This window comes from Salmo trutta, unplaced genomic scaffold, assembly GCF_901001165.1.
Source record: "Salmo trutta unplaced genomic scaffold, fSalTru1.1, whole genome shotgun sequence".
In the NCBI taxonomy this organism is placed as follows: domain Eukaryota; kingdom Metazoa; phylum Chordata; class Actinopteri; order Salmoniformes; family Salmonidae; genus Salmo; species Salmo trutta.
In genome coordinates, this window is record NW_021822649.1 from 4,052 (window position 1) to 19,550 (window position 15,499).

Sequence of the window (15,499 nt, forward strand, 5' to 3'; positions counted from 1 at the left end):
TGGGGCGAAGGTTCGCCTTCCAATAGAACAACAAACCTAAGCACACAGCCAAGACAGCGCAGGAGGGGCTTCGGGACAAGCGTCTGAACGTCCTTGAGTGGCCCAGCCAGAGCCCAGACTTGAACCTGATCAAACATCTCTGGAGAGAGATAAAATAGCTGTGCAGCAACGCTCCCCATCCAACTGACAGAGCTTGAGAGGATCTTCAGAGAAGAATGGGAGAAACTCCCCAAATACAGGTGTGCCAAGCTTGTAGCGTCATACCCAAGAAGACTCAATGCTGTAATCGCTGCCAAAGGTGCTTCAACAAAGTTCTGAGTAAAGGGTCTGAATACTTATGTAAATGTCTAAAAACGTGTTTTTTCTTTGGTCTTTATGGGGGTATCGTGTGTAGATTGATGAGGGAAAAAACAATTGAATCAATTTTAGAATATCACTGTAATGTAACAAAATGTGGAAAAAAGTCAAGGGGTCTGAATACTTTCTGAAGGCACTGTATATACTGTTACTGTCTGTCTGTCTGTCTGTCTGTCTGTCTGTCTGTCTGTCTGTCTGTCTGTCTGTCTGTCTGTCTGTCTGTCTGTCTGTCTGTCTGTCTGTCTCTACGTATGTTATGGACTTTATGTCCCACATAGAACCTCCACCGATGCCTCACCTTGTATCAGTGACGTTCCTGGCGCGGTGGCTTCGGGAATGTTTATCCCGGCTGTAAATGGAATGGAGGAATTCTGGAGTGCAGTCATTCTCATCTGTGACGTGAACCACCACCTATAGGGAAGGACAGAGGAGAAAGTTAACTTGGAGCGGCGATCGAGGGGGGTCTGTGGAAGTTCTTCTTTGTGTGAAGCTTTCAGATGACAGTCATTTACACAATATGTGATTGTGTATGTGAGTGTAAGTGTTTGTGTGTATGTGTGTTTTCTCGAGCGTGCTGGCTGGGTTAATATAAATGAGTGCGTGGGAGAGCGAGAACCCAGTGGTAGTCAGGCACAGCTGCAGCCCATCCCTCTGAGCCGCTCCCCGGCCAAGCGGAACACAACATCACACACACGCGCACGCGGTGCGCACGTATACACACACACTCTTACAGATGCATGCACACACATTTACACTGAATCTCTGCACACCCACATCATTTTTTTATAGCTGTAAATATGACAGTCCTGAGGCGTAAGGAAGAGAGAGAGATCATTAAGGGGGAAGAGAAAGAGAGAAAGGAAGATAGTGACAGAGGGAAAGAAAGAGGGGGGGGGGCAGAAAGAGGAAAAGATAGATAATCATAGGGCAGGATGGTGGTAGAGATTGAGTTAGAGAGATAGATAGGGAAAGAGAGTGAGAGAGGTAAAGAGAGGCGGGGTAGTCCAGAGGTTCCCTGAGCAGTGTTAGTCATGCTGGATCCTCCCCCTCCAGTCTCCCACATGGGGGTGTTATCTCTGGGGACCAGCCGTGCCAGGGGGGAGACTGCTGCTCCCCAGGGGAGAGAGGGGGAGCTAGGTGGGCACACAGAGCAGCCATGGCAGAGAGGGGCTGGAGAAGCCAGCGTGGGCCCCAGCATGGAACCATGACACACTCAACACACTCACATCAACTCTCACACTGTCAGTCTGAAATGAAGGAACTAACACAAACTTCATTGGAACTTTGAGAAAATGCAGAAACTCCAACACCATATTTGGCAAACCTTCAAAATCTGAAACAAATGTAAATCCTTTTTTTGTACATTATTTTGTGATATCCAATTGGTAGTTACAGTCTTGTCCCGTCGCTGCAACTCCCGTATGGTCTTGGGAGAGGCGAAGGTCGAGAGCCATGCGTCCTCCGAAACACAACACTGGCCAAGCCGCACTGCTTCTTGACACACTGCTCGCTTAACCCGGGAAGCCAGCTGCACCAATGTGTCGGAGGAAACACCATCCAGCTGACGACCGGAGTCACTAGAGCCTGATGGGACAAGGAAATCCCGGCAGGCCAAACCCCCCCCAACCCGGATGACTCTGGGCCAATTGTGCGCTACCTCATGGTTCTCCCAGTCACGGCTGGCTGTGACGCAGCCTGGGATCGAACCCGGATCTGTATTTGTATTTTTTAATTGAACCTTTATTTAACTAGGCAAGTCAGTTAAGAAAAAAGTCTTATTATACAATGACGGCCTACCCCAGTCAAACCCTCCCCTAAACCGGACGATGCTGGGCCAATTCTGCGCCGCCCTATGGTACTCCCGATCACATCCAGTTGTGATACAGCCCGGGATCGAACCAGGGTCTGTAGTGATGCCTCTAGTACACCTGAAACCCCACCGACACCTGAAACCCCACCTCTTTAAAGAATACCTGGGATAGGATAAAGTAATCCTTCTAACCCTCCCCCCCTACCCTCCCCCCCAAAAAGATATAGATGTACTATTGTAAAGTGGTTGTTCCAGTAGATCTCATAAGGTGATTGCACCAATTTGTAAGTCGCTCTGGATAAGAGCGTCTGCTAAATGACGTAAATGTAAATGTAAATGTAGTACTGAGATACAGTGCCTTAGACCGCTGCCCCACTCAGGAGGCCACAAATTGAAATCCAAACTTGATGTCAATGCGAGAGTAAGTGAAAATTCGACTTATGTGGAAGTTAGGATTCGCCCCAAAGACAACAAACTCCAAACAATAAGGTTCAACTTGGCATCGATAGACTGAGACAAAATGTCTGACTCTTCCCCTAGTGCATCAATTCAATCACGTTCTAACCTGTGGGTAACACTATGAAGCCCTCCCTCTCGCCACTCATCCAAACTCGGCAGACTGAATCCCCCTCTCACTCATACCTAATCACCAGCACTCCCTGGGCATCCCAATTCCTGTTAGAAAAACACCCTGTCTGTTAAGACCCTCTTGGAGAGCCGCCACACACTGTGCTAATGACCAACAGGAGCCTGGTCTGATACTGCTGCCGTACTGTGTGTGTGTGTGTGTGTGTGTGTGTGTGTGTGTGTGTGTGTGTGTGTGTGTGTGTGTGTGTGCGTGGCAGAGAGTGAGAGTATTAGTGATAATAAGAGCTAATACAAGTGCTTAAGGAAGATTAGGAGGAGAAGCTGGGAGCAGAGAGAGACGGGGAGGAGAGAGGGAGAGAGACATGGAACTCTATGGGATGCCTGCTCCTCTTCATACCCTTACCCCATGATAGCAGAGAGAGACAGAGTCAGAGGAAAGACATAAAGAGAGGGAGAGAGACCAAACAGATGGAGGTCTTCACCACAGATGGTATGTGTTTTGGACAGAGGGAGGTGACCATGACAGCTTATTGCCAGATTGCGGAGCCTGTTTATGTTGGTGTGTGTTGTGTCTGTACGTGTGCATTGTTACATCTGTGTTTAATGTATGTGTGTGTACATTCAAGAGTTTCTGTGTTTGTCTACTCGCGTTGTACATGTTTGTTTGTTTGTGTGTGTGTGTGTGTGTGGTGCTAAAGCGTTCCTCTGTGTCTGGCACAGGGTCCTGCCTGGTTGCCAGGCACACGTTGGCCACAGGGTCCTGCCAGGTTGCCAGGCACACGTTGGCCACAGGGTCCTGCCTGGTTGCCAGGCACACGTTGGCTACAGGGTCCTGCCTGGTTTTCAGGCACACGTTGGCCACAGGGTCCTGCCTGGTTTTCAGGCACACGTTGGCCACAGGGTCCTGCCTGGTTTTCAGGCACACGTTGGCCACAGGGTCCTGCCTGGTTGCCAGGCACACGTTGGCCACAGGGTCCTGCCAGGTTGCCAGGTACACGTTGGCCACAGGGTCCTGCCAGGTTGCCAGGCACACGTTGGCCACAGGGTCCTGCCAGGTTGCCAGGCACACGTTGGCCACAGGGTCCTGCCTGGTTGCCAGGTACACGTTGGCCACAGGGTCCTGCCTGGTTTCCAAGTCCATCTAAAGAACTCATCAGTGGATGAGAGCATCTGACAAACAAAGATGGCCGCCCCGGGGGATTCCAATACGCCAGTTTCACACAGCTTACCTCAACTGCCCTGTGGGAAAGGAAACGGAAGCCAAACAAGGGGTTAGGACACCTGTTCTCATTTAGGTAAAGGTTATTTTTAAATCTGAGGGAGACATCATACAATATGATGATAATTGTCCATCTGAAGTAAAGTCTGAGATGATTATCCTCACATAATGGGACAGCAAAGACAAACAACCTTCTGAATAAATAAACACGACAATTGTCTCTCTGTCTTTTTACCCAGAATCTCCATAGGTCTTTCACTGTATCCGTACTGAAGCTAGACGGCACCTATTTCTATTTCCAACTTGCCACTGAGGCCACAGTCCAATCACCTGAACAGAATCACCATGCTTCACTGGCTGGTTCTCCATACTGTTGTTCTCCTTATGTGACCACGGCTGGCTCTCCATACTGTTGTTCTCCATTATGTGACCACGGCTGGCTCTCCATACTGTTGTTCTCCATTATGTGACCACGGTTCTCCATTAGGTGACCACGGCTGCTCCATACTGTTGTTCTCCATTATGTGACCACGGCTGGCTCTCCATACTGTTGTTCTCCATTATGTGACCACGGCTGGCTCTCCATACTGTTGTTCTCCATTATGTGACCACGGCTGGCTCTCCATACTGTTGTTCTCCATTATGTGACCATGGCTGGCTCTCCATACTGTTGTTCTCCATTATGTGACCATGGCTGGCTCTCCATACTGTTGTTCTCCATTATGTGACCACGGCTGGGGAGCAGCATAGTGGGGCAGGTTGGACGTTCTCTACTGCAGCTGACCATGGCTATAGTTGATGGGTCTATTCCTCATCAATACTACTCCAACGGAAAGTACACACACACACACACCTTCAGAGCCGCATGCATAGCTCCTTTGAGTGAATTAGCCAAGGTGACTGGAGCGGGCCTAAGGGGAACTGGTGGATTAGTGAGGATGCCATTTGTGTGTACAAGCCAGCCATCTGGCTAGGATCAGATGTGTATAGAGGTGAGTGTGTACTGTATACAGTGAGGGAAAAAAGTATACTGCTCAAAAAAATTAAGGGAACACTTAAACACACAATGTAACTCCAAGTCAATCACACTTCTGTGAATCAAACTGTCCACTTAGGAAGCAACACTGATTGACAATACAGTTCACATGCTGTTGTGCAAATGGAATAGACAACAGGTGGAAATTATAGGCAATAAGCAAGACACCCCCAATAAGGAGTGGTTCTGCAGGTGGTGACCATAGACCACTTCTCAGTTCCTATGCTTCCTGGCTGATGTTTGGTCACTTTTGAATGCTAGCGGTGCTTTCACTCTAGTGGTAGCATGAGACGGAGTCTACAACCCACACAGTGGCTCAGGTAGTGCAGCTCATCCAGGATGGCACATCAATGCGAGCTGTGGCAAGAAGGTTTGCTGTGTCTGTCAGCGTAGTGTCCAGAGCATGGAGGCGCTACCAGGAGACAGGCCAGTACATCAGGAGACGTGGAGGAGGCCGTAGGAGGGCAACAATCCAGCAGCAGGACCGCTACCCCTCCGCCTTTGTGCAAGGAGGAGCAGGAGGAGCACTGCCAGAGCCCTGCAAAAATGACCTCCAGCAGGCCACAAATGTGCATGTGTCCTGCTCAAACGGTCAGAAACAGACTCCATGAGGGTGGTATGAGGGCCCGACGTCCACAGGTGGGGGTTGTGCTTACAGCCCAACACCGTGCAGAACGTTTGGCATTTGCCAGAGAACACCAAGATTGGCAAATTCGCCACTGGCGCCCTGTGCTCTTCACAGATGAAATCAGGTTCACACTGAGCACGTGACAGACGTGACAGAGTCTGGAGACGCCGTGGAGAACGTTCTGCTGCCTGCAACATCCTCCAGCATGACTGGTTTGGCGGTGGGTCAGTTATGGTGTTGGGGTGGCATTTCCTTGGGGGGCCGCACAGCCCTCCATGTGCTCGCCAGAGGTAGCCTGACTGCCATTAGGTACCGAGATGAGATCCTCAGACCCCTTGTGAGACCATATGCTGGTGCGGTTGGCCCTGGGTTCCTCCTAATGCAAGACAATGCTAGAACCTCGTGGCTGGAGTGTGTCAGCAGTTCCTGCAAGAGGAAGGCATTGATGCTATGGACTGGCCCGCCCGTTCCCCAGACCTGAATCCAATTGAGCACATCTGGGACATCATGTCTCGCTCCATCCACCAACGCTACGTTGCACCACAGACTGTCCAGGAGTTGGTGGATGCTTTAGTCCAGGTCTGGGAGGAGATCCCTCAGGAGACCATCCGCCACCTCATCAGGAGCATGCCCAGGCGTTGTAGGGAGGTCATACAGGCACGTGACGCCACACACACTACTGAGCCTCATTTTGACTTGTTTTAAGGACATTACATCAAAGTTAGATCAGCCTGTAGTGTAGTTTTCCACTTTAATTTTGAGTGTGACTCCAAATCCAGACCTCCATGGGTTGATAAATTGGATTTCCATTGATTATTTTTGTGTGATTTTGTTGTCAGCACATTCAACTATGTAAAGAAAAAATAATTTAATAAGATTATTTCTTTCAGACCTAGAATGTGTTGTTTAAGTGTTCCCTTTATTTTTTTGAGCAGTGTATTTGATCCCTTGCTGATTTTGTACGTTTGCCCACTGACAAAGAAATGATCAGTCCTATAATTTTAAGGGTAGGTTTATTTGAACAGTGAGAGACAGAATAACAACAAAAAAAAATCCAGAAAAATGCATGTAAAAAATGTTATAAATTGATTTGCATTTTAATGATGAAAATAAGTATTTGACCCCTCTGCAAAACATGACTTAGTACTCTGTCTCTCACTGTTCAAATAAACCTACCCTTAAAATTATAGACTGATCATTTCTTTGTCAGTGGGCAAACGTACAAAATCAGCAAGGGATCAAATACTTTTTTCCCTCACTGTATGTGTGACTGTGTGTGTGTGTGTGTGTGTGTGTGTGTGTGTGCGCACGCGCGTGTGTGTGTGTGTGTGTATAGTTGCGTGTGTGTACCTCTGCCACACCGCTGAGGCCTGTGTCTGGCTCGGAGGCCCTGACTTGCAGTGTGTGGAGTGTGTGTCCACTCTCAAAGTCCACTGTCCGGGTGAGGCTGACAGCTCCACTCTCCTGGTTGACACTGAACAGGTTGCCAGGGTTCACCAGCAGCATGTAGGACAGAGTCTTCCTCTGGAAGGAGATGGCCCCCACCATCGCCACACTACAGGGGGAAACAGGACGGGATGTCATAAGGAGATACAGTATACAGGAAGTGATGTCATAAGGAGACAAATTAAGAGAGGATGTTGATGCACACACACACACACACACACACACACACACACACACACACACACACACACACGCACACACACACACACACACACACACACACACACACACACCGTGTAGAGGGTGGGCAGGAGATGAATACATTGTGTTCCAGTCATCAGAGCCCTGAGGAGGCAGGTTCAGACACACACTTTGACCTTCATGTTAATCCTAAAGTTTATTTTAATAAATACAGTGAGGGAAAAAAGTATTTGATCCCCTGCTGATTTTGTACGTTTGCCCACTGACAAGAAATGATCAGTCTATAATTTTAATGGTAGGTTTATTTGAACAGTGAGAGACAGAATAACAACAAAAAGATCCAGAAAAACAGATGTCAAAAATGTTAGAAATTGATTTGCATTTAATGAGGGAAATAAGTATTTGACCCCCTCTCAATCAGAAAGATTTCTGGCTCCCAGGTGTCTTTTATACAGGTAACGAGCTGAGATTAGGAGCACACTCTTAAAGGGAGTGCTCCTAATCTCAGCTTGTTACATGTATAAAAGACACCTGTCCACAGAAGCAATCAATCAATCAGATTCCAAACTCTCCACCATGGCCAAGACCAAAGAGCTCTCCAAGGATGTCAGGGACAAGATTATAGACCTACACAAGGCTGGAATGGCCTACAAGACCATCGCCAAGCAGCTTGGTGAGAAGGTGACAACAGTTGGTGCGATTATTCGTAAATGGAAGAAACACAAAATAACTGTCAATCTCCTTCGGTCTGGGGTTCCATGCAAGATCTCACCTCGTGGAGTTACAATGATCATGAGAACGGTGAGGAATCAGCCCAGAACTACACGGAAGGATCTTGTCAATGATCTCAAGGCAGCTGGGACCATAGTCACCAAGAAAACAATTGGTAACACACTACGTCGTGAAGGACTGAAATCCTGCAGCGCCCGCAAGGTCCCCCTGCTCAAGAAAGCACATATACATGCCCGTCTGAAGTTTGCCAATGAACATCTGAATGATACAGAGGACAACTGGGTTCAAGTGTTGTGGTCAGATGAGACCAAAATGGAGCTCTGGCATCAACTCAACTCGCCATGTTTGGAGGAGGAGGAATGCTGCCTATGACCCCAAGAACACCATCCCCACCGTCAAACGTGGAGGTGGAAACATTATGCTTGGGGGTGTTTTTCTGCTAAGGGGACAGGACAACTTCACCGCATCAAAGGGATGATGGACAGGGCCATGTACCGTCAAATCTTGGGTGAGAACCTCCTTTCCTCAGCCAGGGCATTGAAAATGGGTCAGGGATGGGTATTCCAGCATGACAATGACCCAAAACACACGGCCAAGGCAACAAAGGAGTGGCTCAAGAAGAAGCACATTAAGGTCCTGGAGTGGCCTAGCCAGTCTCCAGACCTTAATCCCATAGAAAATCTGTGGAGGGAGCTGAAGGTTCGAGTTGCCAAACGTCAGCCTCGAAACCTTTATGACTTGGAGAAGATCTGCAAAGAGGAGTGGGACAAAATCCCTCCTGAGATGTGTGCAAACCTGGTGGCCAACTACAAGAAACGTCTGACCTCTGTGATTGCCAACAAGGGTTTTGCCACCAAGTATTAAGTCATGTTTTGCAGAGGGGTCAAATACTTATTTCCCTCATTAAAATGCAAATCAATTTATAACATTTTTGGCATGCGTTTTTCTGGATTTTTTGTTGTTGTTATTCTGTCTCTCACTGTTCAAATAAACCTAATATTAAAATTATAGACTGATCATTTCTTTGTCAGTGGGCAAACGTACAAAATCAGCAGGGGATCAAATACTTTTTCCCTCACTGTATTTGAATTAGCCACACTTTCATATTCCGAGCCTCGGGAGAAAAGGATGCATCTGCGTCCCCCCTTCACCCCACCTTCATAACCTCCCTCCCCCCTTCCCCCCACCTTCATAACCTCCCTCCCCCCTCCCCTCCCCCCTCCCTCCCAACACATGACACATAATGCAGAGGAATCATCCACGTTCACACAATCCTTTGGCTTCCCCTCTAATGAGCAGCAGAGGCGGCACACACACACACAAACACACTCACTCACTCACTCACTCACTCACTCACTCACACACACACACATAACAAGCACAATACACAACCAAAAATACATGTACACACATACTCAGAACACACGCATTCATTGGTTCACTGGTGCTCTTACACCACCTTCCCCACCTCCCTCCCCTCCCCTCATCCTATTCCTGTCCAATGTCACCTGTAAAACCCTAGTTTATTCACCTTTCTCGTAATCTCTAATGACAGCCTATTCCACATATAGTGCACTAGGTGGCTCTGGTCAAAAGTAGTCCATAATATGGGTAATTGGGTTTTCCTCACAACAATCTCTCCAAACCCAGGGTGTACTCACGCTTGGCCCACGGGCGTGTTCTCTGGGACAGTCAGGGTGTAGGAGGCGTTGGTGAACTGTGGGGGGCGGAACCCTGCCAGAATAGCCACTGTTGCAGGGGGACCCTTCCTGCCCTGCGTGTCCACCGCCTGCACCCTCAGCATGTACTCCCTGCTGGGGGTCAGGGGTCGGCCGGTGGTCCTGACCTCCCCAGAGCTGCGGTCCACCTCAAACGAATCCTCGCCGCCTAGTTACGGGATATAAACAACACGTATAAACACACAGACACACATGGTTCTTCCAAGTGACTCAAAGGTTTTCTTGAATGGATAGTTGACCCCCAAATCAAAGTTGTTCTGTGTTTTCACACCTCATCACACAGCTTTCCCTGGGGTCTTATAGACAATCATGTGAGTGATATCATATAGCAGAGACAGCTGTGCAGAAATGGACATCCCTAAGACATGGTTTCTTGGGCTGGGGGGCTGGTGTGTGCGTTTATTTGTGTATAGAGATGGGGGTAGAGGACCCTTCTGCCAGCTGGGGCTGTGTGTGTGTCTGTGTGTGTGTGTGTTATCGGGTTAACATCCAGCCTCTCTGATCTTTCTCTGAGGAGAACAGGAAGACAGGGTCATCTTAATCCATGTCCCCTGGGCAGCAGCATCAACAGAAGAGAAAGAGAGAGAAGAGGAGGAGGAGGAAGAGAGAGAAGAAGAGGAGGAGGAGGAAGAGAGAGGAATAGGAGGAGAAGAGAGAGAGGGAAGAGGAGGAGGAAGAGAGAGAGAGAAGAGGAGGAGGAGGAAGAGAGAGAGGAATAGGAGGAGAAGAGAGTGAGGGAAGAGGAGGAGGAAGAGAGAGAGAGAAGAGGAGGAGGAGGAAGAGAGAGAGAGGAATAGGAGGAGAAGAGGAGAGAGGGAAGAGGAGGAGGAAGAGAGAGAGAGAAGAGGAGGAGGAGGAAGAGAGAGAGAAGAAGAGGAAGAGGAGGAAAGAGAGAGAGAGAAGAGGAGGAGGAGGAAGAGAGAGAGAGGAATAGGAGGAGAAGAGAGAGGGAAGAGAGAGAGAGAAGAGGAGGAGGAGGAAGAAAGAGAGAGAGAAGAGGAGGAGGAGGAAGAGAGAGGAGAGGAGGAAGAGGAAGAAAGAGAGAGAGAAGAGGAGGAGGAGGAAGAGAGAGGAATAGGAGGAGAAGAGAGAGAGGGAAGAAAAGGAGGAAGAGAGAGAGAGAAGAGGAGGAAGAGGAAGAAAGAGAGAGAGAAGAGGAAGAGGAGGAAGAGAGAGGAATAGGAGGCACACAGCTGCTGGTAGACAGGGACATGTAGCTAATCACAGCTGCATTGTCCCTGTCACTCACTTCTTTTGGATTTTCATTATTTCTTTTCTCCTTTAATTCAATCTATATCTATTTAATTTTTGATTTGTTATAATTTATTGTACATTATCGCTGTTTTAGGAATGTCCAACACCTGAGTACCCTAAAAATGGAACATTTGCATGTCATCCTTTAATTAAATGCTTTTATCTCATCAGAGTTTAGCTATCTAATCTAATCAAACGTAATGTAAAATGGACACCATTTAAACGTTGTATCAATTTAATCACAATTTTGCCATACTTCTTCTGTCAAGTATGGTGTTTTAGCTTTATTTCCCCATCGATTGATTAATAAAAACAGCCTTGTAGCGAGGCTACCTCACATGATTTTCCATTTCACTAATTGGCCCCCTTGACAAAAAGCTCCTGCCCACAAATCTTCACCATTGTCTCAGGAATCCAACCCATCCATCTTCCCATCCCTCCCCTCCAACCCATCCATCTTCCCATCCCTCCTCTCCAACCCATCCATCTCCCATCCATCCCTCCTCTCCAACCCATCCATCTTCCCATCCCTCCTCTCCAACCCATCCATCTTCCCATCCCTCCTCTCCAACCCATCCATCTTCCCATCCCTCCTCTCCAACCCATCCATCTTCCCATCCCTCCTCTCCAACCCATCCATCTTCCCATCCCTCCTCTCCAACCCATCCACCTTCCCTTCCCATCCCTCCTCTCCAACCCATCCACCTTCCCTTCCCATCCCTCCTCTCCAACCCATCCACCTTCCCTTCCCATCCCTCCTTTCCAACCCATCCATCTTTCCATCCCTCCTCTCCAACCCATCCATCTTTCCATCCCTCCTCTCCAACCCATCCACCATCCCTTCCCATCCCTCCTCTCCAACCCATCCACCATCCCTTCCCATCCCTCCTCTCCAACCCATCCACCTTCCCTTCCCATCCCTCCTTTCCAACCCATCCATCTTTCCATCCCTCCTCTCCAACCCATCCACCATCCCTTCCCATCCCTCCTCTCCAACCCATCCACCTTCCCATCCCTCCTCTCCAACCCATCCACCTTCCCATCCCTCCTCTCCAACCCATCCATCTTTCCATCCCTCCTCTCCAACCCATCCACCATCCCTTCCCATCCCTCCTCTCCAACCCATCCACCTTCCCATCCCTCCTCTCCAACCCATCCATCTTCCCATCCCTCCTCTCCAACCCATCCCACCTTCCCTTCCCATCCCTCCTCTCCAACCCATCCACCTTCCCTTCCCATCCCTCCTCTCCAACCCATCCACCTTCCCTTCCCATCCCTCCTCTCCAACCCATCCACCTTCCCATCCCTCCTCTCCAACCCATCCATCTTCCCATCCCTCCTCTCCAAACCATCCATCTTCCCATCCCTCCTCTCCAAACCATCCATCTTCCCATCCCTCCTCTCCAACCCATCCATCTTCCCATCCCTCCTCTCCAACCCATCCATCTTCCCTCCATCCTCCTCTCCAACCCATCCACCTTCCCATCCCTCCTCTCCAACCCTCCACCTTCCCTTCCCATCCCTCCTCTCCACCCATCCACCTTCCCATCCCTCCTCTCCAACCCATCCATCTTCCCATCCCTCCTCTCCAACCCATCCACCTTCCCATCCCTCCTCTCCAACCCATCCATCTTCCCATCCCTCCTCTCCAACCCATCCACCTTCCCTTCCCATCCCTCCTCTCCAACCCATCCATCTTCCCATCCCTCCTCTCCACCCCATCCACCTTCCCATCCCTCCTCTCCAACCCATCCATCTTCCCTTCCCATCCCTCCTTTCCAACCCATCCACCTTCCCATCCCTCCTCTCCAAACCATCCAGCTTCCCATCCCTCCTCTCCAACCCATCCCCCTTCCCCATCCCTCCTCTCCAACCCATCCACCTTCCCATCCCTCCTCTCCAACCCATCCACTTCCCATCCCTCCTCTCCAACCCATCCATCTTCCCATCCCTCCTCTCCAACCCATCCACCTTCCCATCCCTCCTCTCCAACCCATCCACCTTCCCTTCCCATCCCTCCTCTCCAACCCATCCAACCTTCCCTCCCTCCTCTCCAACCCATCCACCTTCCCATCCCTCCTCTCCACCCCATCCACCTTCCCATCCCTCCTCTCCAACCCATCCATCTTCCCATGCCCTCCTCTCCAACCCATCCACCTTCCCTTCCCATCCCTCCTCTCCAACCCATCCATCTTCCCAGCCCTCCTCTCCAAACCCTCCACCTTCCCATCCCTCCTCTCCAACCCATCCATCTTCCCATCCCTACCTCTCCAACCCATCCATCTTCCCTTCCCATCCCTCCTCTCCACCCATCCACCTTCCCTTCCCATCCCTCCTCTCCAACCCCTCCACCTTCCTTCCCTTCCCATCCCTCCTCTCCAACCCATCCATCTTCCCATCCCTCCTCTCCAACCATCCATCTTCCCATCCTCCTCTCCACCCATCCACCTTCCTTTCCCTCCCTCACTCTCCAACCCATCCACCTTCCCTTCCCATCCCTCCTCTCAAAACCCATCCACCTTCCCATCCTCCTCTCCAAACCATCCAGCTTCCCATCCCTTCCCATCCCTCCTCTCCAACCCATCCACCTTCCCTTCCCATCCTCCTCTCCAACCCATCCACCTTCCCATCCCTACTCTCCAACCCATCCATCTTCCCATCCCTCCCTCTCCAACCCATCCATCTTCCCATTCCCATCCCTCCTCTCCAACCCATCCACCTTCCCTTCCCATCCATCCTCTCCAACCCATCCACCTTCCCTTCCCTTCCCATCCCTCCTCTCTCCACCCATCCATCTTCCCATCCCTCATCTCCAACCCATCCATCTTCCCATCCCTCCTCTCCACCCCATCCCCCTTCCCTTCCCATCCCTCCTCTCCACCATCCCCGTCCCTTCCCATCCCTCCTCTCCACCCCATCCACCTTCCCTTCCCATCCCTCCTCTCCAACCCATCCACCTTCCCTTCCCATCCCTCCTCTCCAACCCATCCATCTTCCATCCCTCCTCTCCAACCCATCCATCTTCCATCCCTCCTCTCCAACCCATCCATCTTCCCATCCCTCCTCTCCAACCCATCCATCTTCCCATCCCTCCTCTCCAACCCATCCATCCCCATCCCTCCTCTCCAACCCATCCACCTTCTTCCTCTCCTCTCCAACCCATCCACCTTCCCTTCCCATCCCTCCTCTCCACCCATCCATCTTCCCATCCCTTCCCATCCCTCCTCTCCAACCCATCCACCTTCCATCCCTCCTCTCCAACCCATCCACCTTCCATCCCTCCTCTCCAACCATCCAGCTTCCCATCCCTTCCCATCCCTTCCTCTCCAAACCCATCCACCTTCCCTTCCCATCCCTCCTCTCCAACCCATCCACCTTCCCTTCCATCCCTCCTTTCCAACCCATCCATCTTTCCCATCCCTCCGCTCCAACCCTCCATCTTCCCATCCCTTCCCATCCCTCCTCTCCACCCATCCAGCTTCCCATCCCTCCTCACCCAAAACATTCCTGATTCCAAATCTAGGAGCCTTGAAAGCCCTGGGGAGTGAATATCCCGCATTCCCACATGCTTGCTAACACGTGTCCCCTCTCTCTCCCCAACCGTAATTGAAAATTCAACAACGACCCCATAAAAGAAAAGCAAATAAACAAAAACAAAATCAATATACAGAGCGGCGGCGTAGCCTGTGCCAGATGTTGGTGATAATTACTGCTGTCAGAGCCAGTTCTTTTGTGTGTCTGCTTGTTAGCCGTGTTAGCGCTTAGTGGCAGAGGGGATGCTCATGCTAATTTGCTCTTGTATCTCTTGCGCTTGACGGAATTTATTGATTTAGGAGTTGTTCTTTTCCCTTGACAACACACAAACACCCCACACACACCATTTCCAGCCCTTCTAGATGGGAGTCACCAGATCAACTTTTCACTCACCGTCCAGTAGCAGGAAGTGGGCGTTTCCTATTGTGCCGTCTCGTTGGCGGTCGTGAGGCGGTAGACCACAGAGCCTGGTGCGGCTCATGTCCCACTGCGCCCAGGTAGGGCTGAGGGAAACATGCCCCACTGCAGGTCTGCCAGGGTGGGCACACTCAGGCTCAGCCTGCAGAGGTACCACTCATCACCTACAACACAGAAAATATAAGATTTAGATGGAGAGGTAAGGGTCCGGGTCAAGTCAGAGATAACGTTGGTACAGACAGGGGGACATGGAATACTACTAAGAGGTTGTCCATGTATGAAATGTAGGCACATGAGCTAAATGCATTCTGGAAAGTGGAGGACTAGTGTCTGCTGAAGCCCCCAATCCTTTGAATGATGATGTCATTGGGTCTGAGTCCTCTTTTAAGCCAAAAAAGGCACAGTGTCTGTGGCCACTTCCCACCATTGGCTTTGACTTTTCCCAACACATCCATACCATCTCTCCCTTCCAAATTGTTTGCGATCCCTGGCACAATCTCCTTAATCTTATTTGCCTCTCAAAATCATTTCCAACAAT

At 50.1% G+C, this 15,499-nt stretch overlaps 1 protein-coding gene across 1 annotated transcript; it reads right to left on the reverse strand.

Moving 5' to 3' along the window:
• Positions 1-655: 655 nt before the first annotated feature.
• Positions 656-15,025, reverse strand: LOC115183070 (protocadherin beta-14-like; the record flags this gene model as incomplete). The annotated part of the gene is made up of 4 exons (XM_029744431.1): positions 14,938-15,025; positions 9,679-9,904; positions 6,989-7,193; positions 656-768 (listed from the first exon to the last, which is right to left on the reverse strand). Coding segments are annotated over exons 1-4 (632 nt in total), but the record flags the coding sequence as incomplete, so codon positions are not given.
• Between the last annotated feature and the right edge of the window lie 474 nt (positions 15,026-15,499).